The 23,312-nt window shown below is 30.5% G+C and overlaps 3 protein-coding genes across 7 annotated transcripts; 2 read left to right on the forward strand and 1 right to left on the reverse strand.

Annotated features, from left to right (window-relative positions):
• The first annotated feature begins 97 nt into the window (after positions 1–97).
• Positions 98–3,022, forward strand: LOC122499208 (syntaxin-7-like). Of its 4 annotated transcripts, none has more exons than XM_043607389.1 (6): positions 98–223; positions 992–1,109; positions 1,186–1,255; positions 1,340–1,514; positions 1,724–1,936; positions 2,006–3,022. In XM_043607389.1, exons 2-6 carry the CDS (start codon positions 1,001–1,003, stop codon positions 2,252–2,254), a joined length of 816 nt encoding a protein of 271 aa, XP_043463324.1. In that variant the 5' UTR covers positions 98–223; positions 992–1,000; the 3' UTR covers positions 2,255–3,022. The 4 variants fall into 4 exon arrangements, with proteins under 4 accessions (XP_043463324.1, XP_043463326.1, XP_043463325.1 ...); XM_043607391.1 differs by having other exon boundaries at positions 167–303; XM_043607390.1 differs by having other exon boundaries at positions 170–319.
• A 615-nt stretch (positions 3,023–3,637) lies between these two features.
• On the forward strand, positions 3,638–9,172 carry LOC122499146 (pyruvate dehydrogenase phosphatase regulatory subunit, mitochondrial). 2 transcript variants are annotated; one of them, XM_043607279.1, is made up of 14 exons: positions 3,638–3,901; positions 4,018–4,263; positions 4,530–4,906; positions 4,992–5,155; positions 5,252–5,435; positions 5,515–5,720; positions 5,845–6,169; positions 6,245–6,405; positions 6,599–6,747; positions 6,827–7,034; positions 7,159–7,248; positions 8,256–8,435; positions 8,553–8,753; positions 8,849–9,172. In XM_043607279.1, exons 2-14 carry the CDS (start codon positions 4,025–4,027, stop codon positions 9,056–9,058), a joined length of 2,694 nt encoding a protein of 897 aa, XP_043463214.1. In that variant the 5' UTR covers positions 3,638–3,901; positions 4,018–4,024; the 3' UTR covers positions 9,059–9,172. The 2 variants fall into 2 exon arrangements, with proteins under 2 accessions (XP_043463214.1, XP_043463215.1); XM_043607280.1 differs by having other exon boundaries at positions 6,248–6,405.
• On the reverse strand, positions 9,126–23,294 carry LOC122499145 (CCR4-NOT transcription complex subunit 1). The gene is made up of 16 exons (XM_043607278.1): positions 22,909–23,294; positions 21,913–22,125; positions 21,180–21,605; positions 20,795–21,088; positions 19,662–20,602; positions 19,223–19,376; positions 18,162–19,148; positions 16,798–17,784; positions 16,066–16,725; positions 15,672–15,932; positions 14,217–14,434; positions 13,896–14,102; positions 13,598–13,724; positions 13,037–13,485; positions 11,871–12,950; positions 9,126–10,008 (listed from the first exon to the last, which is right to left on the reverse strand). The coding sequence occupies exons 1-16, from the start codon at positions 23,008–23,010 to the stop codon at positions 9,930–9,932; spliced, it is 7,185 nt and encodes a 2,394-aa protein (XP_043463213.1). The 5' UTR covers positions 23,011–23,294; the 3' UTR covers positions 9,126–9,929.
• Between the last annotated feature and the right edge of the window lie 18 nt (positions 23,295–23,312).

Genomic DNA, 23,312 nt, shown 5'->3' on the forward strand with positions numbered 1-23,312 from the left:
TCGAAATTTCACGTATATTGGAAATATTCTGCAGTCTAGCCAATTAAATTTAGTGTCTCGATTCTTGCGATGTTTATTGCGGCTATATGAAAATTTCATTACACCATTACCACTGTGGCCACTGTGTGTGTGTCAGTTGTCATTTTCTTGCAGAAAAAGATTAGTTATTTGTTCAACAATAGGTCAAAAACAAGAAAAACGTCACTATTACGGTGCTATTACGGTTTGTACCCAACCCGAAAGATCTGATTTTATAAAAAAATAAAAAGTTTATTATTGTTTGAAGCCTTATAACTCATAATTGTGAGTCATCTGTCAGGTATTTGACATCTGTCATCAAGTATACATATTTTACTACACTGTCAAATTAGAATAAAGAAAACAATTTCTCATAAAGTAAGAATCGTTAATATAGACCTAAAATAAGAATTAAATAAGAATAATTATTTTATTTAGTTATTTTTCTCTTTGTAGCCTCTTTTTCAGATTTAACTGAATTTTTACTTCCAAAATACGATTTTTATGTATTTTATTTATTTTTTTTTGTTATATGGTGATAGCAGTGATATATGGTAAAAAAACGGAAAATTTTAGTATGGTTTACAGCTTTACAGTTTAGAACAAATTATAAAAATCAAAGTACAATTTGCTTTTTGTTTTGACTTGTCTGTAATTTTGAAATTTTTTTATTTTGCGCAGTTAATAAATAATATTAGTCATTTGATAAGAGATTTATGACAAGGTTAAAAAAGTATTATTGGAATTTCATGTGTGGTATTTGTAAAATTCTGGAATAATTTATTTGTTATTGTTATTATTATTATAACCCTATTGTTTTAAGACAGTTGTTATTTTTATACATAGAATACTGATTAGCACGTTTTTCGTGCTACTCCTTAACTGTATATATGTATATTTATATAACAAGTCAGCATTTTGAATGCGAGTACTAAGTTCAATTATTAAATTAACTTTAATTTTTTGTACAAAGGTTACCGAAATGGACGAAGGATTTTCTTCTTATCACAATGGGGGGCCGACTTCCCTACAAGATTTTGGCAGATTATCTCAAACCATAGGCACTTCGATATTAAAAATATCACAAAATGGTAATAATTATTTAGGAAAATTTTCTTTTTAAAATTCACGAAAGAAATTTTCAACATAAATTTCACTTTTTTCCAGTATCGTCCATGCACAAAATGGTTAACCAACTCGGTGGTTCGACGGATTCTCAGGAACTTAGGAACCAATTGTAAGAATATTAAATTCAAGTTCTTGGAAAATTGAAATTTGTTATTAATTTTGAGTTAAGTAATTAACGAGCATTTTTTTATAGACATCAGATTCAGCATTATACTCAGCAGCTGGTTAAAGACACCAATGTTCATCTCCGAGATTTAGCAACTTTAGCAAGTAATTCCGGATCAAGTAGTCCTGGAGAACAACGACAACGTAAAATGCAGAAGGAACGACTTCAGGATGAATTCACTTCTGCATTGAACAATTTCCAGGTTATTTATATTCTTACTAGCAAATGTTACGCGCGGAACGTGCTATTCAATTTATTATTATCATTATTATGCAAATTACAAAAATTTTTTATTTTCGAATATGAATTTTTGAATAATTTCAATTATTTTTTATAATAGTAAAATAAATTAATGTTAAATTGTTATTTTGTCACAAATTAGTTGTTAAAGCGAGTAATTTTCTTTTCCAGGCGGTACAAAGGAATGCGGCATCTAAAGAAAGGGAATTGGTGAGAAAAGCAAAGGCCAGTGCAGGTCTCGGTCCACCCAGTGAAAGAAAGCAAGAAACTCTCATTGAATTGCAGGACAATCGAACGCAAAAGCAAATTCAACAACAACAAATGCAAGAAGAACACAATTTGCGAATGCTTGAAGATCAGGAGGCGAATATCCGTAAACTGGAAGTAAGAAAATTAAAAACCAAAAACAATAAATAAATATTTGATATTGAATGTAAACAATTTTTTTTTCAGATCGATATCCAGGATGTTAATCAAATTTTCAAAGAGTTGGGAGCTCTCGTACATGCTCAAGGAGAAATTGTCGATTCAATCGAAGCATCAGTTGAACGAACAGAAGTTTTTGTAAACGAGGGAACAGATCAACTTAGGATGGCATCGAATTATCAAACTAAATTGCGTAAAAAGAAATGTTTCCTGTTGATCATTGGTGTTGTTGTCTTGGCCATTCTGATCGGAATAATTGTCTGGCAATCAAATTAATGTCCTCGCAATCTTTATTACCAATTGATTAATCAATCGAATATCGACGCTGCCTCGTGGGCGAAAATTGTTTAATAATCGGATTTCCTCCTTTATGGCTTATGAGGAAACTTTTTTTATCGCAAAAAAGAAAAAGAAGAAGAAGAAGAAGAAAAAGAAGGTTTGCGATGGATCCATGTCAGAGTGTAGAAAGCTTTAAATTGCCTCGCGAAAGTATATATAATTTTCACTTTTTAATATAGTGATATAAGGGTGCAGTTTTTCCATTGAACACAAAAAAAACATCCGAGGAAGAATATTTTAATTTGCCTCAAATTGTACAATAATTTATTCGCCATAAAATGGTTAAATTATTATTATTACTTCTAAATATTTATATTATTTCAATACTATTATAATATAGATATTTTTTTTAATGAAATGGAGAAACTTATTATTTATATTATAATTAATAGTATAAATTAACAAAAGCAAAATGTAGAGAATTAAAAAGCATTCTTAAGAGAGAGGCCGATGAGAATTGAATTGAATATTGTTGTGTGGAACGAAAGGGCACTTTCGAATGATCTGTAAATCATTCCTTAGTTTATAATTTAAGATTCTCACTTTTTAGAAATTTCATCCTTTTGCAATACTTTAGTACAATATTATATATAATTATATTTATATATAGAATGTTAACCCAATAACCTGATGATCGAGCATAATGATGTCGAAAGAAAAATGAATTATTTTAATCAAAATGAAATAAAATCTTTGTTAAAAGAATTATATATATTATGCTTTTAAATTTAAATGCTCGTACATGTATTAAGATTTCTTATTTCTTTAAAGGAATAATACATCTTTTATTGTATTTTATTCATTTTATTCAGTTTATTCATTTCATTAATTTCATTATTTAAACTAAAACATTAAATATCTAAAAACTACAATATAATGCAGAGATTATTATATTAAAAATTTATATTTGACAGTAATCGAATAAAGAAGCAATAAACGTTGAAACGTTTGTCTTTTATTTTTAATTATTAACTAAAACAAATTAAATACAAAGCGATTAACAATAACCTTATTGTTAAATATAAATAATGTATTAAATTTAATATCAATTTTAATATTTTTAATTTCAAGTATTAATTATTAATTTCAGTTATTAATTATTAATTTCAATTATTAATTATTAATTTCAATTACTAATTATTAATTTCAATTACTCATTATTAATTTCTATATTAACTAAATTAATTACTGTTCTCAATTACTAATGATCTAGAAATTTATTGCTTTGAAATATTTATTTAAAATTGATTTCTTTTTCAGGTCTCTGATAAAAAAATGTGTATATATAGCACATACATATAAATATACATCTCGTGCACATAACCTTTAATGTTTAGATTGCTAGTGTATAAAGTGTTATGTTATGTTGTGTTATAATCATTATAATTTTTTGTAGATAATAAGAAAACTTTAAGATGATTTACAAATAAATGTAACAAATTGTTTAGATTTTAATTTTTGTTATATATAATTCAATGACAAAGTTAAACTACGCTTTTTTTTAAGAAATATATAAAAATTGTTATTCAAGATGTTTTAACAAATTTATCTCTCTATTATCTGGAATAATAAGCAAAAATTAATGTAAGTGTTTTAAAATTTTATTCCACGTAAAGAATTTTGTACTTTTATAGTCAATTTTGATATTTAGTCATTTTTATTAAAATATGTTTGCAATAATTAATTTTCTTCCTTTTTAGTATAAATATGTGGCAGAGGACAAAATTTCTGTCTCAATTATTGACAGTGAAAAAATCCAAATCACGCTGGAAAGAAGGAATAAATTTAGCGACAGTTATGGAAAATGACAATAATTTAGAAGGCGAAATTCCTCCAAAGGATTCACAGGTCGTTATTTGTGGAGGTGGTGTAATGGGAGCTGCTGTTGCTTATCATCTGTCTTTAATGGGACTTGGATCTCAAACTGTGATAGTCGAGAGTAGTAGGTCAATATCAAGACAATTTTAAGAATATTAAATATTCTTGTTTATTATTATTCAGATAATTTTCCTCAAGAATTTCAATTTTATCAAAAATAATAATTTTTGAAGGAATTAAATTATTTTCAATACAGATTTAATAATAAAATTTCTCGAAAGAATACAATTATTTTTAAAAATATTAATTAAATTTGATTATTTTCAAGCAAACGATTATTAATATACATAGATTATTTATTATTATGAAAATGACGACATTTTTAATTATACAGACTAGGTGGAGGAACAACTTGGCATGCTTCCGGTTTGGTCGGAGCTTTCAAACCGACCATAGCTCAAGTGAAATTAGCACAAGACAGTATAAATCTTTACAAGGACCTCGAGAAAAAAGGACTTCCAACAGGTTGGAAGCAATGTGGAAGTCTGTCATTAGCTCGCACAAGAGATCGAATGACTGTCTTCAGAAGAATGAAAGCACAATCAGTATCGAGGAGTATAGACTGTCATTTGGTATCTCCGGAGGAAGCAAAAAAATTATGTCCTCTACTTCAAATCGAGGACATTGTTGGTGGTCTGTGGATTCCAGACGATGGTGCTGCGGATCCTTATCAAATTTGTTTGACACTAATTGGAGAAGCCAAAAAGAACGGTACTTTCTTTAAAAATTTATACTTTTCATTTATTTTCTATTCCAAAATCGAAAAAGAAATTCATATTGTATTTTCAATTTTCAGGAGTTAAAGTTTTCGAAAATTGTAAAGTCAACAAGATTTTTAATCAAAATGGAAAAGTCACTGCAGTTGAGACGACACGAGGTAAAATTGAATGTCAGCATTTTATCAATTGCACTGGATTTTGGGCCCGTTCGGTGGGGAAATTGAGTGATCCACAAGTGAAAGTCTGTATTTTCTTGAAATCAACTGTCTGAATAATATTAAATTTATTGAATTTATAAAATTTATTAAATTTACAATATTGGTAACAATTTGTTCAGGTACCTCTGCATCCGGTGGAGCACTATTATCTGCATACGAAACCAATCAATGGTTTAGATCCAATGACACCTGTTGTTCGTGATTTGGATGGATATATTTATTTTCGTGAGAACAAGGGACGTATTTTAGCCGGAGGATTCGAACCTGTCGCTAAGCCAGCTTTTGAAAATGGATTTATTCCCGGTAACGATTTACAAATAACTTTAAATCAACAGTTCACTAGTTCCTTCAGATTCGTTTAATACTAAATTAATGCCTTTAGAGAACGCTGAGGAAAGATATTTACCCGAAGATTGGGATCACTTTCATATTTTGTTGGAGCAAATGCTTCACAGAATTCCGAGTTTGGGCGATGCAGTTTTGGAAAGATTGTGCAATGGGCCCGAGGCATTCTCGCCGGATTGCAAATGGATTGTCGGTGAAGCACCCGAAATACAGAATTATTATATTGCTGCTGGAATGAAAACGGTATTTATTAATTTATTAATTATGAAAGAAGCGAAATTCTATATCGAAAATTCTCTCTAGATTTTAATTCTAGACAGATAATATTTCGAAACAAAGAAATAACAAATTGATTTTCTATTTAAAGGTAGGAATATCGGCAGCAGGAGGAGTTGGAAGAGCCACAGCAGAATTGATAGTAAATAGACAGACTTCTCTAGACATGTACGAATTGGATGTTTCTCGTTTCCTAGGTTTGCATAATAATCGAAAATTCTTACGAGATCGTGTGAAAGAAGTTCCTGGATTGCACTATGGATTGCAGTATCCCCATCAGGAATTCCAGACGGGGAGAAATTTGAGAATGTCTCCTATTTATCCAAAACTACGAGAAGCTGGTGCTGTTTTTGGACAAGTCATGGGCTATGAGAGGCCCACGTGGTTTGAGGAGAACGAGATTGAGACAGACTACGGTATTTGAATTTAATATTAAATATTTAAATTAAATTAATATTAAAAAACGAAAATTAATATTTATTTTCTTGCAGTAGATTTAGATCCAAACGATGGTACACGTCGTTACAAAATTGCATACACCGATACTTTTGGAAAGCCACCTTGGTTCGATGCAGTTTCTCTAGAATATGCAGCTTGTCGAGAAACAATCGGATTAAGTGATTATTCTTCATTCACGAAAATCGACTTATGGGTAATTAGAAAAAAAACGAAAATTAAAAAAATTAGATACTTTTTTTATGATTTATTATTTTTTATTAAAAGAAATTTTTTTAAATTAAAATTATTTTTTTTATGATAGAAACATTACAAATGTAAAAGGTTCCTGAAGTTAATTTTGACGTTAACTTTTTTTCATAAAAATAAAAGTATTTCTTATCTTTCAGTCAAATGGTCTGGAAGTGGTGGACTACTTGCAGTATTTATGTTCCAACAATGTTGATGTTCCTATTGGAAGTATTATTCACACGGGAATGCAGAATCCTTGTGGTGGATATGAAAATGATTGCAGTTTGGCTAGACTCAACCTAAATCAGTAAAAACGTTCTTCTATTTTCTAAAATTCTTATATCGAAAACCAATTTTTCTAATATTTGTCTATTTTTTAATTTTAGTTACATGATGATTGCCCCAACAATTCAGCAAACCAGATGTAAAACTTGGTTGAAACGTCATTTGCCTGCTGATGGTTCTGTGGCATTTTCGGATGTTACTTCAGCGTATACAGCGATTTGCATCATGGGCTCTTACACTAGACAATTATTATCCGAATTGACCGATACGGATCTACATCCAAAGGACTTTCCATTTTTTACCTACAAGGCAAATAATTCTGTTACTCTTTATTTTTCGATACTATTTTTGATTGACACTTTTGATTTGATACTATTTTTAATAGATACTATTTTAGATTAATTAACTTATTTCTTCAAATTCTTTTTACCAGGAACTTGATGTTGGACTAGCAAATGGTATTCGAACGATGAATTTGACACACACAGGGGAACTTGGTTACGTTCTCTATATTCCCAACGAGGTAAATATTTTCTTTTTAAATTTCTTTCTTAAGGGCGCGCGAAACGCGATATTTAATTTATTATTATTATGCAAATTACAACATTTTTTATTTTCAAATATAAATTTTTGAATAATTTCATAATCAAATTTTAAAAAATTCACTTAAAATAATTATATAATTAATTATTATTGTTTATATTTTCAAAAATTTTAATATAATTCTCATAGGTAGAAAGAATTCAATTATTGTTTTAAATAGTACAATCTTTTATACAAATTCAATTATTTTCAAAAAAATTTCACTAAAGAATTCAATTTTTTTTTATTCGATATAAAATGTTTGCAAAAGTTCAATTGTTTTTAACAAAATTTCTCGAAATGAATTCAATTATTTTCAAATTTTTTTATAAATACTTTACAAGAATTCAATGATTTTCAGTAAATCTACAATTTAATTATTTCTGAAAATAAATTGAACTCTTGAATAGAAGTTTATTAAAATTGTCTTTAAAATAATTGAATTCTTGTTAAAAATTTTCTATATTTATTGATATTATTGAATTCTTTCGAAGAATTTTTAATGAATGTTTAAAAATAATTTAATTTTCCCTGGAATTCAATTAAAATTGTATTTAAAGTAATTGAATTCCAGCGAAAATTTCATTATTTATAAAAATAATTGAATTTTTAAATTGAATTTTTTTTAAAGTGTTTTAAATAATTGAACTCCTTGTGAAAAATTCAATTATTTTTTTAAATTGAATTTTCTCGTAGAATTTTTACATGATTTTTAAAAATAATTGAAAATTATTATTTATATAAAAATAATTGAATTTTTTACGAAGATTTTTATTATTTATAAATTGACTAAAGTATTTTTTTTACAATTATTGAAAATAATTGAATTCTTCATAAAATTCAATTATTTTCAAATTGTTTGATAAATTCTTTATAAGAATTCAATGATTTTTAGAACATTAATTTTAAAATTAATATAGAAGCTAATAATTTGAAATTTGTTACCAGTTTGCTCTTCATGTTTATAAAAAATTAATCGACGCTGGAGCAAAGTATGGAATACGACATGCTGGTTATTATGCGACAAGAGCTTTACGAGTCGAAAAGTTCTATGCATTCTGGGGTCAAGATCTCGATACATTTACCACTCCGTTGGAATGCGGAAGATCCTGGAGAGTAAAATTCGATGTCAGTGAATTATTTGTAGTAATTTTGTTTTGAATAATTCGTATCAATTAATTTTTATTAAATGTTTGAAACATTTATTAATGTTTGACCAATTTAAAAAAATATTTAACTTTACAGAAAGATATTGACTTTATTGGACGTGAAGCTCTCTTGAAACAAAGAGAACACGGAGTGAAAAGAAAGTACGTTCAACTTTTATTGAACGACCACGATCCGGAAATCGATCTTTGGTCTTGGGGTGGTGAACCTATTTATAGAAACGGAAAATATTGCGGAATGACTACAACAACTGCTTTTGGATTTACCTTCAAAAAGCAGGTGCGAAATTTCCTCAGAAATCATCTCTTATGATTATTATTTTTATTATTATTATAATTTATGTAATATTTTCTATTTGTCATATTTATCATCAGGTGTGTCTTGGTTTCGTAAAAAATTACGACTCAAACGGAAGGGAACAAGAAGTCACAAACGAATACATTCTCTCCGGAGACTATGAAGTGGACGTGGCCGGAATAAGATTCCAAGCAAAATGCCACCTTCACAGTCCCAATTTACCAACCAAATTTCCTGACAAGGAACGCGATTCTTATCACGCTACACGTGATCATCAAACAATATAATAACACCAACACCAAGAGCAATTTGACAATTAGATTAATAATTATTAAAAAAAAAAATTGTACAAAATTACACAGAAAAATTGTATTATTATTTATTAAACGACATTTACATAATGATTGTTTTGAACTATTCATCCTTTCGAAATGTAAAGTTACAAAAGGTACATGTTCGTACAATGCCACAGAACTATTTTTTATCTACTGTGTTTTTTCAAGTACACATTTCGAGACTTAATTAAGTTTTTGTCTTTTTAATCCTGATGATACTGTGTATTTTTAATTAATCAAGTTCTTACCAAGAATTATTAGTCTGTTTATTTATAGTTCGGATCGTCAAATTTCACCGTCTATTAAATTTATGTTATAAACTTGAAAATCAGTTGATAAACTAAAAAGATCTTTCTATATCATAATCTATTGAACACTGCAGTTCATTCTTTTTTTTTTTCTTAGAATAATCTCCAAAATCGGTTTTCTTTGCAATATTATAGCTAAATGATAATACCTATGGTATATAAAATACAATACTCCGTTATATATTCCTTGGCAAACGTCATTTATAAGACGCGATCTCGGAGATTGAATTCATCTTCATTGCTTTTTATTGACAAAATTGCAATGATATCATTTATTAAAATATTAACACATTCGTATCACGTATTATTTTTAATTTGTTTTCTCTCGAATAATTAATAGTACCTTACTACTACCTACCTATAGAAAAAGAAATATTTCATTCAAAACCTAAAGTATAATACACCTAGTCGTAAATTTAACAACGTTTTTACACGCGATTCTTTCTTATTTTTTTCGTAATATTTTACGAGTTTACTGTACATAAAATTGACAAGAAAAAGGATAAAATGTACTATCACTCTGGAATTTCTGATTCGGTGTTGGACTGCACCTGTTTTTGAACCATACACGAACGGGCCACAGACTCCAACAATCTGAAAAATAACACAATTTTTGAAAATTTAAAAAAATTTTAAAACACATTTCAACTACAGGATGCGGTCACAAGTTTCAATTTATCAATTTCTTTGGCATTTCACTGACAATTTACTGACATTAAAATTATTTTCCCTGACAAAATTCTTTTTACAGGAAAATATGAAAGTTTACGGAAAATGAGTAAAATTTACGAATTTTAATAATTTCTCAAAATTGCAATTATAGCTCTACCTGAATTCAATCATTTTCTACAATTTTTTTTATAATTTTTGATTTTTTAAAACTACATTTATATTTTACAAAATTTTTAATTCAAACCTTTTCGAAATTAAACAACTTATAAAAAATTGTTATAAAACATAAAGAAATCCATCACTCCGAGTCTTCGACTCGGAGCAATCGATATCTTCATGTTTTATATTATATAATAAATAATTAAAAATGACCGACTGATAAAATCATTACTTTATATTATAAGAATATTGTTACTGTAACTTATTCACAATTACTTTCATTATTTTAATTCAATTATTGTTTTCCAGAATTTTTAACTAAAATTCTTCTTTATAAAGTTTAAATTAATTATTATTCATAATTTTTTAAACATTTCTTTGAACATTTTCAAATTCTTTTGTTTACAATTCAATTTTACGAAATTTCATCGATTATTCAGGTATTCGGAAATTTTTCAATCAAATATATTATTAGAAAATAAAAACTTCAAATAACTTAAAAAAAAATTCAATTGAACATTTAAAAAAAAATTAAATCTACAGAATTTTCAGTTAAAAGTATGAAAAATTCAAACATTCAAAGATCAAAATTCAATTATTATCTACAATTTTAACTGAAATTCATATTTGAATCAATTATTATTAGAAAATTCTACGATAATTCAATTATTTAAATGCAAAAAAAAATAATTTATTGAAGAACTGAAAGTTTTTTTAAATTGAACTTTCATTAAAAGAACTTTATCAACAAATTTTTAAATAGGTAGGTAATTAAAATTCTTTTGACGAATTTCAATTAAATTTTTAAGAATAATTTCATTTTTCGAGAAATTAGATTAAAATTGTATTAAAAATAATTCATTGTAAATAAATAAATAAATTGAATCTCTGTAAAAATTTTGATTGAATTGAGAACAGTTTTTGAAAATAATTGAAATTATGTCAAGAATTTTATTTAAATTTTTGAAAATAATTGAAATATTGCCAAGAATGTTATTAAAATTTTTGAAAATAATTGACAAATTTTTTAATATTTCTCTTTAAATGCCTAATTATTTTTAATATAAAAATAAATAATTAATTGAATAATTGAATGTTGCCAAACGCTTTAAAAGAGAACAGAAAATGTTGTATTTTAAGAAATTCGGTTTTTCTAATTTTTGGTATTTTTTTATAATTTTTGATTTTTTACCAAAGGGTGGAGATTATTAAATAAGTAAAGTGTTTTTGAAGAGCACAAAAATAATTAAGCCAAACGCCATAAAAGAGAAGAAAAAATGTTGAATTTGAAGAAATTCGGTTTTTTGAATGTTTTCGAATTTCTTACAATTTTAGATTTTTTACCAAAGAGTGGTAAATATTGAATAAGTAAAGTATTTTTCAAGAGCCCAAAAATAATGAAGCTTAATGCCATAAAAAAGAAGAAAAAATGTTGAATTTTAAGAAATTCGGTTTTTCGAATTTTTGATCATTTTAGATTTTTGAATATTTTTGAAAGAGTGGAGACTATTAAATCGTATTAAAGAATTTGATTATAATTTTTTAATTTCTAGTATTAGCAAATTTAAAGTAGTGAAAATCCTCAAAAAAACAGAAATAGTAACTTTTAGTTTCTGGTAACTCACTTTTCAATTTCTGGTGCACAGTGGACAAATTCGTGCGTCCAAAATTTGTACGTTGGATTCTTGATCAGTTCGATGAAGGTGATGAGTAATCCCCATGGATGAGGTCTGTTGACAATGAGTCTCTCGAGTAACACTCGCGTAATTTGTTCTTGAATAGCTTCGGTATTCGCTTCAGCGAAAAGGTACAAAAGTGTGCAGCTGAAGTAATGAGTATGACTGTTTGGATATCTCAATTGATTGGCAATTGCATTCAAGAACAAATATCTTCCTTCAGTGTCGAGGTCCACTGCCAAATTTTGGAAAATATCCATGTGCGCCGAGTGGGCAATCGTTGACATATTTGGCGTGTGCCCTTTGCCTCGTATGAAAGTTATTGCCGTCGTTCCAACATACAAAACAAGAGCGTTCATCAATTGAATATTATACCTCGATCCCGCCTCTTGGGAAATTTGCAAATTGCTCCTCAATTCAGACAAGAATGTAACTGGCGCGCGAGCTTTCAAGTAGGAATCGAGTTCCTTCTTGAAATTCGGCGGCTGAATCATTGACGCAAAGTTAGTAAGAACTCTTGGTGCGTGCGCAATTTCAGGTAACATATCAACTTTCAAATTTGGAGTGAATGGATCCGGTAAACGCATATTCCTTGGAAATGCACTGAGAATCAAATTTCTCATTTGTATACAATTTGGTGGAATCACATCACAAAATCCGTAGTGATAGTCACACAGAAATTCGGGAAAATCGTGAAGAAGAACCAGAAGAACACGTAATGTTCCCTTATAAAGAGAAGTTACCGGCTTTGCGAGTTCAGCATTTCTCAAATAAGGAGCGAGATATTTGAATAAATCAATCAGTAGTTGAGCGTACATTCCCCAACATTTTTGTTGCGGTGTAATGGCAAGCATTCGTCCAATGAAAACACGATGGGAAACAAGTTCCAGCCAGGCGTAGCAGAAGCCCGAGGCTTTTGCTGGACGAAGAATATGAAGAGTGTGGCAGAAGGCAGTCAGTACTTGGAAATTTATCGCCTCCAGAACTGGTTCCGGCGCGCAAAGTTCCAGGAAGAGCATTATGAATATTCTGCAAGTAAACAAATGAATTAAAATACAAACAGTTTATTAAAAAATTAAACTTAAAAGTAAATTAAGTAAATTAAAATTTCTAACCGATGATATGCCAGTTGTTGAAAATCACATTGACGGATTTCGTGATCCTGAAGTAGGACTCCAGCAACAATTCCAAGTACTTTATTCAGTAGGTTGATTTTCGTGTGAGTATTTGTTGTATCGCCAGAGTGTTTAACGAGAAGAGCGACTAGTCGCACAAAGGCATCCAGAGTATGAAAACATTTGGCACGAATGGCAGATGCACCAGAACTTGGTTCAACGAGTGCTCTATAGCACAAATCTACACACATTTGAGTGCTGATTTTGAAAAATCTCGTAATCAAGTCGTCTGTTTTCAGAATACCGTGTATATTCATATGATGAACAAAGGTGCTGAAGGCTTTTGTTGGATCCCTGGCGTGAGTCGCGCTGTGATGCATTTGCACCCATTCTCTTAACAGAAATTCTGTCTTCTCGAATAAGCCTGGTGGATCGTCATAGTCACGAGCCTGTAAAACAAAACGTTAACATTATTTCCATATTTTATTAATTTTTATTAATATTTTTATTTTACTAATACTTTGCATATTTGTAATAAAAAAAAATATAGAATTCACTTACTTTTGCTTGCATTATTCCAGAGTGAATGTGGGCTGTTGGTCCCGCTGGCATCCTATCGGCAAGTACACCAGGATCGTGATTTGCTCGCAGAGATTCAATCAAGTTCGTCAGCCTGTAGAGCATGATACTGGAAAGAGAATAAAACGTTCTAATAAAGTTAACTAGGAAACTAAACTAAACAACGAATTTTATCTCTTTAAATTTTAATTTCATTTCAATTTGTGTATACTTCAAAAATAACTTTAATTGACTCAATTACAATTTCTTACTCAATAATTAAATTCACATTTTTACTGACCCTTCTGGTGGTGTTCGAAGATGGGCCATTCTGACGAGGATCTCAATAGTGTTGTAGAGATCAGACTCTGTGACGTGAGTAGTTTGTCTTTCTTCAACCAAATAAAGTTGAATCAGTTGCATTGCAAAGGCAGTGGCCATTGCACTTCCATTTTCCATCGCTTGTGCTAGAGCCATATCGTATTGCGACAAAATCAGCAAATGAGATCTAAAACAAAGAAAGTGAGAAAAAGGGTTTTAAAAAACTTCCCAGTCTTGTAAAACGTTTAAACAGTAAAAGAAAAAAAACAAGATTTTTTCTCACAAAACATGTTTAACTAACCTTATTAAACAGTCGATTGCTTCGAAATTGTACCGAAACTCTTCTCTGCATTCTATTAAACAGCGCGTGACATTTTTGTTTGTCCACTGCATGCCATAGGCTCTTTGATCTTGTAAGCACTTCAAAATTCGAACATGCAAATCTCGAAACCGTAAAATAATCTCTGACTCCATAACACCGCTTGTTACAATTGGACAATCCATTAAACCTTCGACAGCCTAGAGGGAGAATACAGTGAATTTTCTATTAGTAATGAAAGTAAATTTTTTTTATCCCTAAATTTTCTAATTTAACCTTTTGTCTAAAATTATAATCTAAAATTATAATTCCAGCGCCAGTCCGAGTCAAATAGAACTTAAAAAAATATAAAAAAATTAAATTAAACTTTATCAAAAAAAATTAATTTCAAAATTCAATTATTATCTAAAATTTGTACTGAAATACATTTTTAAATCAATTTTTATTAGAAATATTCTACTAGAATTTAATTATTACAATACAAAAAGAATTTTATCAATAAAATTTTTAAATAATTGGATTCTTTTGAGGAATTAAATTAAAAATGTTTTTAAAATATTTAAAATTCTCCAATGAGTTTTATTATTTATGAAAATAATTAAATGATTGCGAAGAAATTTATCAAAAATCTGAAAGTAATTGAATTTCTGGGAAATTTTTATTATTATATGAAAATAATTAAAGGTTTGCATAGAATTTTATTAAATTATTTTTAAATAATTGAATTCTTTTTGAAAATTTTATTAAAATAGTAGATTAAAAATCATTGAATTCAAGAAGGTTTTTAAAAATAATTGAATTTCGGAGACGAATTTAATTATTTCTAAAGATAATTGAAATTTTAACGAAAATTTTGAACATAATTGAATTTTTGCGATGAATTTTATTACCTACTTTTGAAAATAATTGAATTCTTGTGATGAATTTTAGTTATTTATGAAAATAATTGAATTTTGCAAAAAATATTATTAAAATTCAACCAAATATTTGAAATTTGCAAAGAATTTTATTAAAATTCCTGAAAATAATTGAATTTTGCGAAGAATTGGATTAAAATTCCTGAAAATAATTGAATTTTACGAAGAATTGTATTAAAATTTTTTGAAAATAATTGAATTTCGAAGGAGAGTTTAATTATTTCTAAAGATAATTGAAATTTTAACGAGAATTTTGAAAAATGTTTGGACGGAATTGCATTTTTGCGATGAATTTTATTACTTTTGAAAATAATTGAATTCTTGTGATAAATTTTGGTTATTTATGAAAATAATTGAATTTCGCAAAAAATTTTATTAAAATTCCTGCAAATAATTGAAATTTGCAAAGAATTTTATTTAAATTCCAGAAAATAATTTAATTTTTGCGAAGAATCGGATTAAAATTTCTAAAAATAATGAAATTAGAATAAAATTATTTTTATTTAAGTAGAAATATTACTTTTTTCAACAAGGCAGACGCGGTGTTTGCATCTCGAGCTCTCCTGGTAGCAATGATGGCTTCAAGAAGTCCGTGAAGAGCAACTTGCTGAGGAGGTGGAGCTGAAGGTCCCATTGCTGCCAATAAATGCTCAACTTCAGACGCCAGTTTTTCAAGCATAGCTCCAATTTCGTCTGTACTAACTGCTGCGGCGGCATAAGCTGCCACTTGCTGTACTGCTGCTGCTGCTACCGCTGGATTAGCAGCAAACTGCATTGGTCCCTGCATAAATAAAGAAGGAAAATTAATTTCTACTTTAATTAGAAATAGAGAAATTAGAGAATTAGTAACAGAGAAACATAAATTAGAGTAGTTTTATTAATTAATAAGTAATTAGAAGTAAATGTCAACTTACACTGATAGGTTTCGGCATGAACAATGCCCTCGAGTCTCGATCTGTCATTGGTTGAAAACCAGGAATATTTCTCGCAAATTCTTCATAAACTGCCATTTGATGTGGCGTCACACCAGTGAGTTTCAATCTAATTTGCTCTGGCATTCGTTCCGATTGATACTTAACCAATGGATCACAATATCTCCTACCCTCTTGTCGGGCGATTTTTCTCAATTCAAATTCATTCATGAGTCTCTTATCCATTTCGGGAACAGCTTTCTCAATTGCAGTTTTTTGCACGAAAGCGCAAGCAAGTTCCATATTTTCGTTAGCAATCACATTAGCTGCTTGATCAACAAGCTCTTTTTGCTGTGGAGTGTGGCCAATCATGGCATTCAGGAAATTTTGTTTTAAATTTGTGCTTATGGATGCTAAAATTTGATCTCGACATGTAATCATTGCCATGCCTGCCGTCAAGTTCCGGACCATGTGACGAGCGGCTTGTCGCATTCTATTCTCATCGGAGTCGAGGGCGAAATCCTTTCTCACTATTTGTTCACTTGTTGTAAGTGCAATCTTAATGGAACGATCTACTACTGGATGAATCCATTCTTGGATTGCTCTTTCTACAGCTGGACGGACGAATTGTTTCAGTTGTGGATGAGCTTGCAAAATTGGCAACTGAAAAGAAAAAATTATTGTAAACGAAAAAGAAATGATAAATAATAATTTAATAAATTGAATAATACGTACTTGATTGTTGATGGTAATATGTGGAGCGATGTTCGTAATTCCAGTGACTGTAATGTCGACATAATTAAACCTCGGTTCAGGTTGACCAGAGGGTAATGAAGGCGTTGTATTAATTGGTGGAGCCGCTTGTGCAATCATTGGAACAGTTGTTGTTGGACCAACCAATTCTTCAATTGGACCCTGCGATTGCTGTTGTTGATTATTGCTACTCTCTATATGCTTCTTGTTCGGATGCGATAATTGATATTCCAAATTGCGTAATCTCTCCGGATCTTTGAGATAAACGGCCGGTTTCAGTTCGGCGACATCGATACTCAAATTTTTACAAAGCACTTCAATTTCAAATTTAAGATTGAGTTTTAAATCTGGTTCTTGATGGAGTTCCGCGAGAACGTTCATTATTGATATTGTCCAGGGATTGGGCGGACGAAAAACGCGACTTTTTGCACAGCTTTCTAGAACCTTGGCAACAAAGGGTACGACATAGAGAAGCTCTTGTTGGCCCTTGTGATAAGCTTCGGCCAAAAGACTTTTTAAATCAATATCAATATGTAAAATTGGTTTATTTCGTCCAAGAGTTAACATTCCTAACCAATGACCAAGATTCTTGAGAAGAGATCTATCCGAAAAGTTAGCGATTCCTTTATCACTGCGGAGTAGAACTTTGATGTTCCTGAAGGTTTCTCTGGTGACCATTTTGTTAATTTCGGGGATTTTCAAACAATCAAGAAAGTTTGAATAAAGAGCGTGAAAGTTTAGTTCAATACTGGCTCGTTTCATTACTAAATATTGTGCCATCCAGGGCCAATATTCTTCGGTGACTATATCCTTAATTTCATCACATTTTTGTTGTAAATTCAGCTGACTTAGATTGTTGAAGATAAAGGCAGTTTTGTCTTGCAAAGCTTCTGGCGGGGAAGTTATCTTCTCCTCTTTATCTGTGGCTACAAGGAGAGTATCGATGTTTGTCGCATTTGCTATGGAAGGCTGAAAAAATTAAAAATTGGTTAAAAAAATGCAAAAATTACATTGACAGGGCTCGAACCAGTGAAAGTATTTAAAAATACGGACTTTACGGACCAAAAATAAAATTTAAAAGAAATTAAAATTTAAAAAAAATTTTGAAAATAATTGAATGTCTGCGAAGAATTTTATTAATTTTGAAAATAATTGAATTTCTGCAATCATTTGTAATTTTTCTCTAAATTTCTCCAAATTATATCGTACAATTTACGAATTTTTCATCTTTTTTCTCAATAAAATTACGAAATTTACGGACCTTTGTTCCAAAAAAACTGACTTTTACGGACCTAGTTCGAGCCCTTTATGGAGTATTAAATAAAAATATTAAAGTAAATAAATACCCTAGTTGAAAGAGATGCGGTCGATGTTGTCGCAGGTTTCGATTGCGTTGTACTTGTCGTAATCGTAGTCGTTGTTATAGTCTTATAAGGAGTAGTAACGGGAGGCAGCATCACATTTTTTGGTACAACTGGACCTTGAGGTCTCGATGGAGGCTCTTGACCCTGAAGTCCATATTCAATATACTCGATTAAATGATTGGGGAATTCACTGAAATGCGGTATCACTCGAACATGCTCACAATACGTCTGATAATCTTTCAATCGACTTTTAAATCGATCCAATGCGGCTATACCGAAATAATACATTTTAGTGCCTTCGGGTTTCCTGAGACCGTCGAGGACAAATCTCAATGCAAGTCCCAGAGTGACATAACTGTTGACCAAGCCACGTTCAATGATTCCACCGAAAAGTTGCGCCGTGATGTGTAATTCTTTATCCGGATAACGGGGAAAGAATTTGTACTCTTCAAAAAGATTGCGAAGCATGCAATTAACAACATCTCGCTCTCGTTTACTTCCCGAATCTTGAAATTTCTTCAACATATCCAAAACTTCATCGATCGAGAGTGTAGGATGTGGCGGATGATTGTAAATTCGTTGAAAATAACTATTCGCCTCGTCTTCGATTTCTTTTGAAAAGTTTTGTGTCATATCGGGGAAAGTATTCGTTGTATCGGTAAGTCTTGATTTCTCTATTCCACCCAATGGTTCAAGACGACCTAAACCACCAATTGCTGTACCACTGGCAATGACTGATGGACCTGGAGTGCCAACTGGTCCTGAATGGATTTGAGATATTATTGGAAATGGACTTGGAGAGGGTCCCATTAATCTAGATGGAGAACCGGGAGCAGAGACTAAGGGTCCTAGTGCTCCGGGCAAATTAAATGCAGAACTACTTGGTGGACCAAGACTGGAGCTAAGTCCCATGGAAGCCAAGCTTGTTCCCAAATTCGCAAGGGGATCCACTTGTTTTGAGGTGAATAACTGCAATTAGTTTTTTCTAATAAGCATCAAAATTTCTATTTTTATTATTAAAAAAGACGAAAATTTCAACTTACTTGGCTGCTCAAGGTTGCTGGATTAAAAGGTTCAAGGCCCCTGTGTCTCAAAACACCCGGTGGAGGTGGTCTACTCATAGTTCCTTTACTAAGCATCAAACTACAATTTTGTACCATTGTCATAATTGCTTCAGCGCAATCTTGGGAAACATTTCTAAAAAAGAAAAATACAAACCAAAATTAATTGTATTTTTCGTCATCGATAAATAATAATAATAACTAATAAATAATAATAATAATAATAATAATAATAATAATTTTAGTAAAACATTGAATTTCCATGAAAAATATTTTAGTGAAAGTAGTGAAATTAATTGAATTATTGTGAAGAATTGTATTCAAATTTTGTTAAATAATTTAATTTTTCGAAAATTTGTTTGAAAATTGAGTCTTTTGAAAGAATTTTATTAAAATTGTTGGCAATAATTTTGTCTCTTACCCAGCGCAAACTTGTAGACAGGCAAGTATCGTCGTGAGTGTTTCCTGTGGAAGTTGACTGGCTTTTGGAACGGATGGATCCTCCTTGATACCAGAGCCCGTGACTTGCGGACATCTTCTCTGCAGAAACTTAACGCAAGCAGTGACAAAGTGTTCTCCGTGCTCTCTAATCTTATCAGTCAACCACTTTTCCAATTTCAAGTACTCTCTTCTCGAAGCTAAACACGCAAGATCGATGACAAAGGGAAATGACTGTGCATTAAGAAGCGCTGATAATGCCTTGAGATCCTGAGCTACATCTAGAATTCGCGACAACCTCGTTTGGTCATGATCACCTCGTAAGTACCATTCAGCTAAAGCTTGCATTATTATAGTCTTTATCATGAGATTATTTACATGCCAGGCATGATGCAATATCACAGCGGAATTGGGATGATTTCCAAAGAAAATCGGCATTAGTGTACTAAGTAGTTCTTGCCTGAGTAACGTAAATGGCGGATTAATTTGGAGTAAGGCTAAAACGAGAACATCAGGACAGTGTTGAATTGGCCACTTAAACACTTCTTGAACAGGGGCGTAGAATCCTCTCTCCGCAATGTACAATAGAAGTTCAATGACATTCAAAGATCTCCAACTTTGAGCTTCTTTACTGTCACCCTCGGGGGCGGCTTTCAATACGTCGACAGTTACCGAGTGATATGGATAGTCAGCAAAACAAAAGATGTCCGGATGTTTTAAAATTTGTTGCACTAGAGAAAACTGACCCTCTACATTCTCCCAATGTCTGTAAAAGAGTTCGACAGGAAATACGTCGGTGGGAAAACCTTGTAATTGAAGGCCTAATTTTAATCCTGTGATTAAAAGTTTTAATCCTTGTCGATCTTTTACGAGAAACTTGGCGTGATCGAGTTGTATGATGACGTCGTTCCATTGCAGCGACGACTGTTGACAAACAAGATAAATCCATTAATACTTTTCGATGTTACATTCTCATCACGTGAGAAGGTATTTTTTAGATGGATTTTCAATTAAAAACTACAATTACAGAGTAAAAATTAAAATTACATACAGGATTACCATAACAATTTAATTTTGTTTTTCCCTGACCAATTCTACTTTCCCTGAAATACATACCATATCTTTTAGGGTTTGTACAAAAACTTCGACATTCCATGTTTTTGCCCCACCATCAGATGATTTGTCCTTATTCGAATCTTGCCCCGAATTCGAATTCGACCAAAACGACTGCAAACCGCCAGTGTCTTCCAGACCCGTACAAGTACGAGCCATGTGAGATAGAACTCGTGCCACACATGATGCGGAAATTTCTCTAGCACCGAGTCCAGTTAAAGCCGCTCTACATTCTTCCACGCTACTAGTAAACCCATAACCTAATTCCATTATGAGTTCAACTAGTGCGTTTCCATCCTGTAAAAAAGAAGCCAAACAATATTATTTTCTAGATAAATTATTTAGAAATCTTCAGAATTAATAGAAATTATTAGAAACAAAAACCCACCATTTGTGTGGACGACATAGTTTGCAGTTGACACTGAGGCGTTTCCTCGTCTCCTGGATACAAATATGGTAACAACACCACTGGCACCCGATCACGAGGAAAGTCCCTTCTCAAGGCTTTGAAAAATTTTTCCTTCGTTTCACTTGTTATTTCAATTTGTTGAGCTTCGTGAAAAATAAAAAACAGAATAAAGTGTAATGTTTCAACTGTGAAACCGTTTAATTCTTCACTCCGATTTTTTCTATCACTATAAACGTAATGTTTCACTAATTCCGGTATTTGCTTCTGAAGATCCTCTAATGCTAGTGACTGGAGTTCAGGGTTCTCCGAATGTTGAAAGGCAATTTCAATCACAACAAGTTGGGCTAACGAGAGACCAAGAACCTTTTGCAGTTGGGAAAATAACTTTGGCGATGGAATTAAAGTCTGCAAATATTTTCAAAAAATTAATATGAAATTTGATTTATTGATTTATTCAGGGCTCGAACCAGTGAAAGTATTTAAAAATACGGACTTAAAAAAATTGAATTACTGTAACAAATTTGATTATTTTATTGAATAATAGAATGTTTCTTAAAATTGAATTCTTTCGTTGAGTTTTAATAAAATTTTTAAGAATAATTCCATTTTTCGAAGAATTTATTAAAAATTGAAATTTACTGACCTAGTTCGAGCCCTGTTTATTAAATTAAATTAAAATTAAAAATAACTTTTTGCAAAAAATAATAATTACCTTTTGTTGAAGTAATGGACGATCAAAAGCGAAACAAATATTCGAAATGAGATATAATTTATCCAATAAGTAAGTAAGTTTCTCCCTAAGGAGCTGAACTTGGTAATAGTCTTTTGCACTAGGTTCTGGTGGTTCTTCCGTTGAAAAGTCAACACTAGAAAGCAAACAGCGCAATAAATGTCTGTCTGCCTCCAAACCCTTCCCCTGTACTAACTGTAAAAAGAAAAAAATTATTTATTAAAATTACTTTTTATAGAAAAATACAAATGGAGGAAAATAATTATTTCACAACTTTGAGAAGGAATTCTTTCACAATACCAGAGATACAGATAATTTAAATTATCATTAACTGTGATAACATTGTAGTAATAGCTAAACAATCTAAAAATTAGAAAATTCAAAAGAAATTAATTTTACATTTACATTTTATTTTGTTATCAAAAAACTTTTCGATCATACAAAAAAAATCCATATATGGAAAATTTTTCAGTAATAATTCTGAATACATAATCAAATGCTCTCATTTATACTTGTCAAAAATGAAAAATTATAAAATTCCCAAAATGTAACTAATTGTTGTGAAAATACTAGTGTCAAATGTTTTCTCAAAGGTCGCCCGTCTATTTTTTGTCTAAACATGACTTTTGTACACTTTCTCATTCAGAATTGTACTCATAACGGAAAAGTATTGAGATAAAGCATTTACAGCCCGATAAACATTCAAAAAAAAAATAGAAGGCATCTGTTGAAATATTTTGGGGTTAAATGGTAAGCATTTTAATCACAGACTTAAAAATTCGGAGAAATTCGACTGAATCAAATTTATCTCAATAGAGGTTAAATATTACAAATTCATCTACAATAATATATTTTTTCGAATAAAATTTTTGGTATCTCTCGAGGCAAAAATACTGGCCCACGCAATATAATAGAAAGGAGAAGGGGGAGAGAAGAGAGAACCAACGCAAAGCAGAACGCAGATACAAGTTTACTTACAGTTGATATTTCCTGGCAGCTTTCTTCAAAATTTCTTTTATTTAACTTCGTAACCAAATAACTGATTTGTGACAAAGTAAAAGACAACGAGTCCAGGTTCATAGTTCCATGAATACGACCTCGAAAGCTTCAAACACGTTTGAAGCTTTCTTCGGTATCCACGATTTGTCTCCCCGGATTTTTTCCTCTTTAAAAGCATGTAAACTACATGCTACGACCAACATCGGGATCAGTATTTTTTTCAACAATTTTAGATTAACGTCATGGCGAGAACAACGGAAAAATCTATTGTAAATTTGTAACTTTTTTTTTTAATAAAAAATATATAGCCAACACAGAACACACTGCACAATTTTCTTTACAATTTACAATAGACCTGCACACTCGACATCACAATAGAAATT

This window comes from Leptopilina heterotoma, unplaced genomic scaffold, assembly GCF_015476425.1.
Source record: "Leptopilina heterotoma isolate Lh14 unplaced genomic scaffold, ASM1547642v1 Lhet_166, whole genome shotgun sequence".
In the NCBI taxonomy this organism is placed as follows: domain Eukaryota; kingdom Metazoa; phylum Arthropoda; class Insecta; order Hymenoptera; family Figitidae; genus Leptopilina; species Leptopilina heterotoma.

What these genes read in the sequence shown, in the direction of transcription:
- LOC122499145 (XM_043607278.1), bottom strand. Translation starts at nt 23,010, where the DNA reads ATGAACCTGGACTCGTTGTCTTTTACTTTGTCACAAATCAGTTATTTG. An exon ending in TACAAACCCTAAAAGATATG is followed by an intron (nt 20,603 to 20,794) that starts GTATGTATTTCA and finishes GTTTGTCAACAG; the next exon opens with TCGTCGCTGCAATGGAACGA. An exon ending in TCATGCCGAAACCTATCAGT is followed by an intron (nt 15,933 to 16,065) that starts GTAAGTTGACAT and finishes TTATTTATGCAG; the next exon opens with GGACCAATGCAGTTTGCTGC.
- LOC122499146 (XM_043607279.1), top strand. Translation starts at nt 4,025, where the DNA reads ATGTGGCAGAGGACAAAATTTCTGTCTCAATTATTGACAGTGAAAAAA. An exon ending in TCACGAAAATCGACTTATGG is followed by an intron (nt 6,406 to 6,598) that starts GTAATTAGAAAA and finishes CTTATCTTTCAG; the next exon opens with TCAAATGGTCTGGAAGTGGT. An exon ending in TTCCATTTTTTACCTACAAG is followed by an intron (nt 7,035 to 7,158) that starts GCAAATAATTCT and finishes TCTTTTTACCAG; the next exon opens with GAACTTGATGTTGGACTAGC.
- LOC122499208 (XM_043607389.1), top strand. Translation starts at nt 1,001, where the DNA reads ATGGACGAAGGATTTTCTTCTTATCACAATGGGGGGCCGACTTCCCTA. An exon ending in CTGCATTGAACAATTTCCAG is followed by an intron (nt 1,515 to 1,723) that starts GTTATTTATATT and finishes TTTCTTTTCCAG; the next exon opens with GCGGTACAAAGGAATGCGGC. An exon ending in CGAATATCCGTAAACTGGAA is followed by an intron (nt 1,937 to 2,005) that starts GTAAGAAAATTA and finishes TTTTTTTTTCAG; the next exon opens with ATCGATATCCAGGATGTTAA.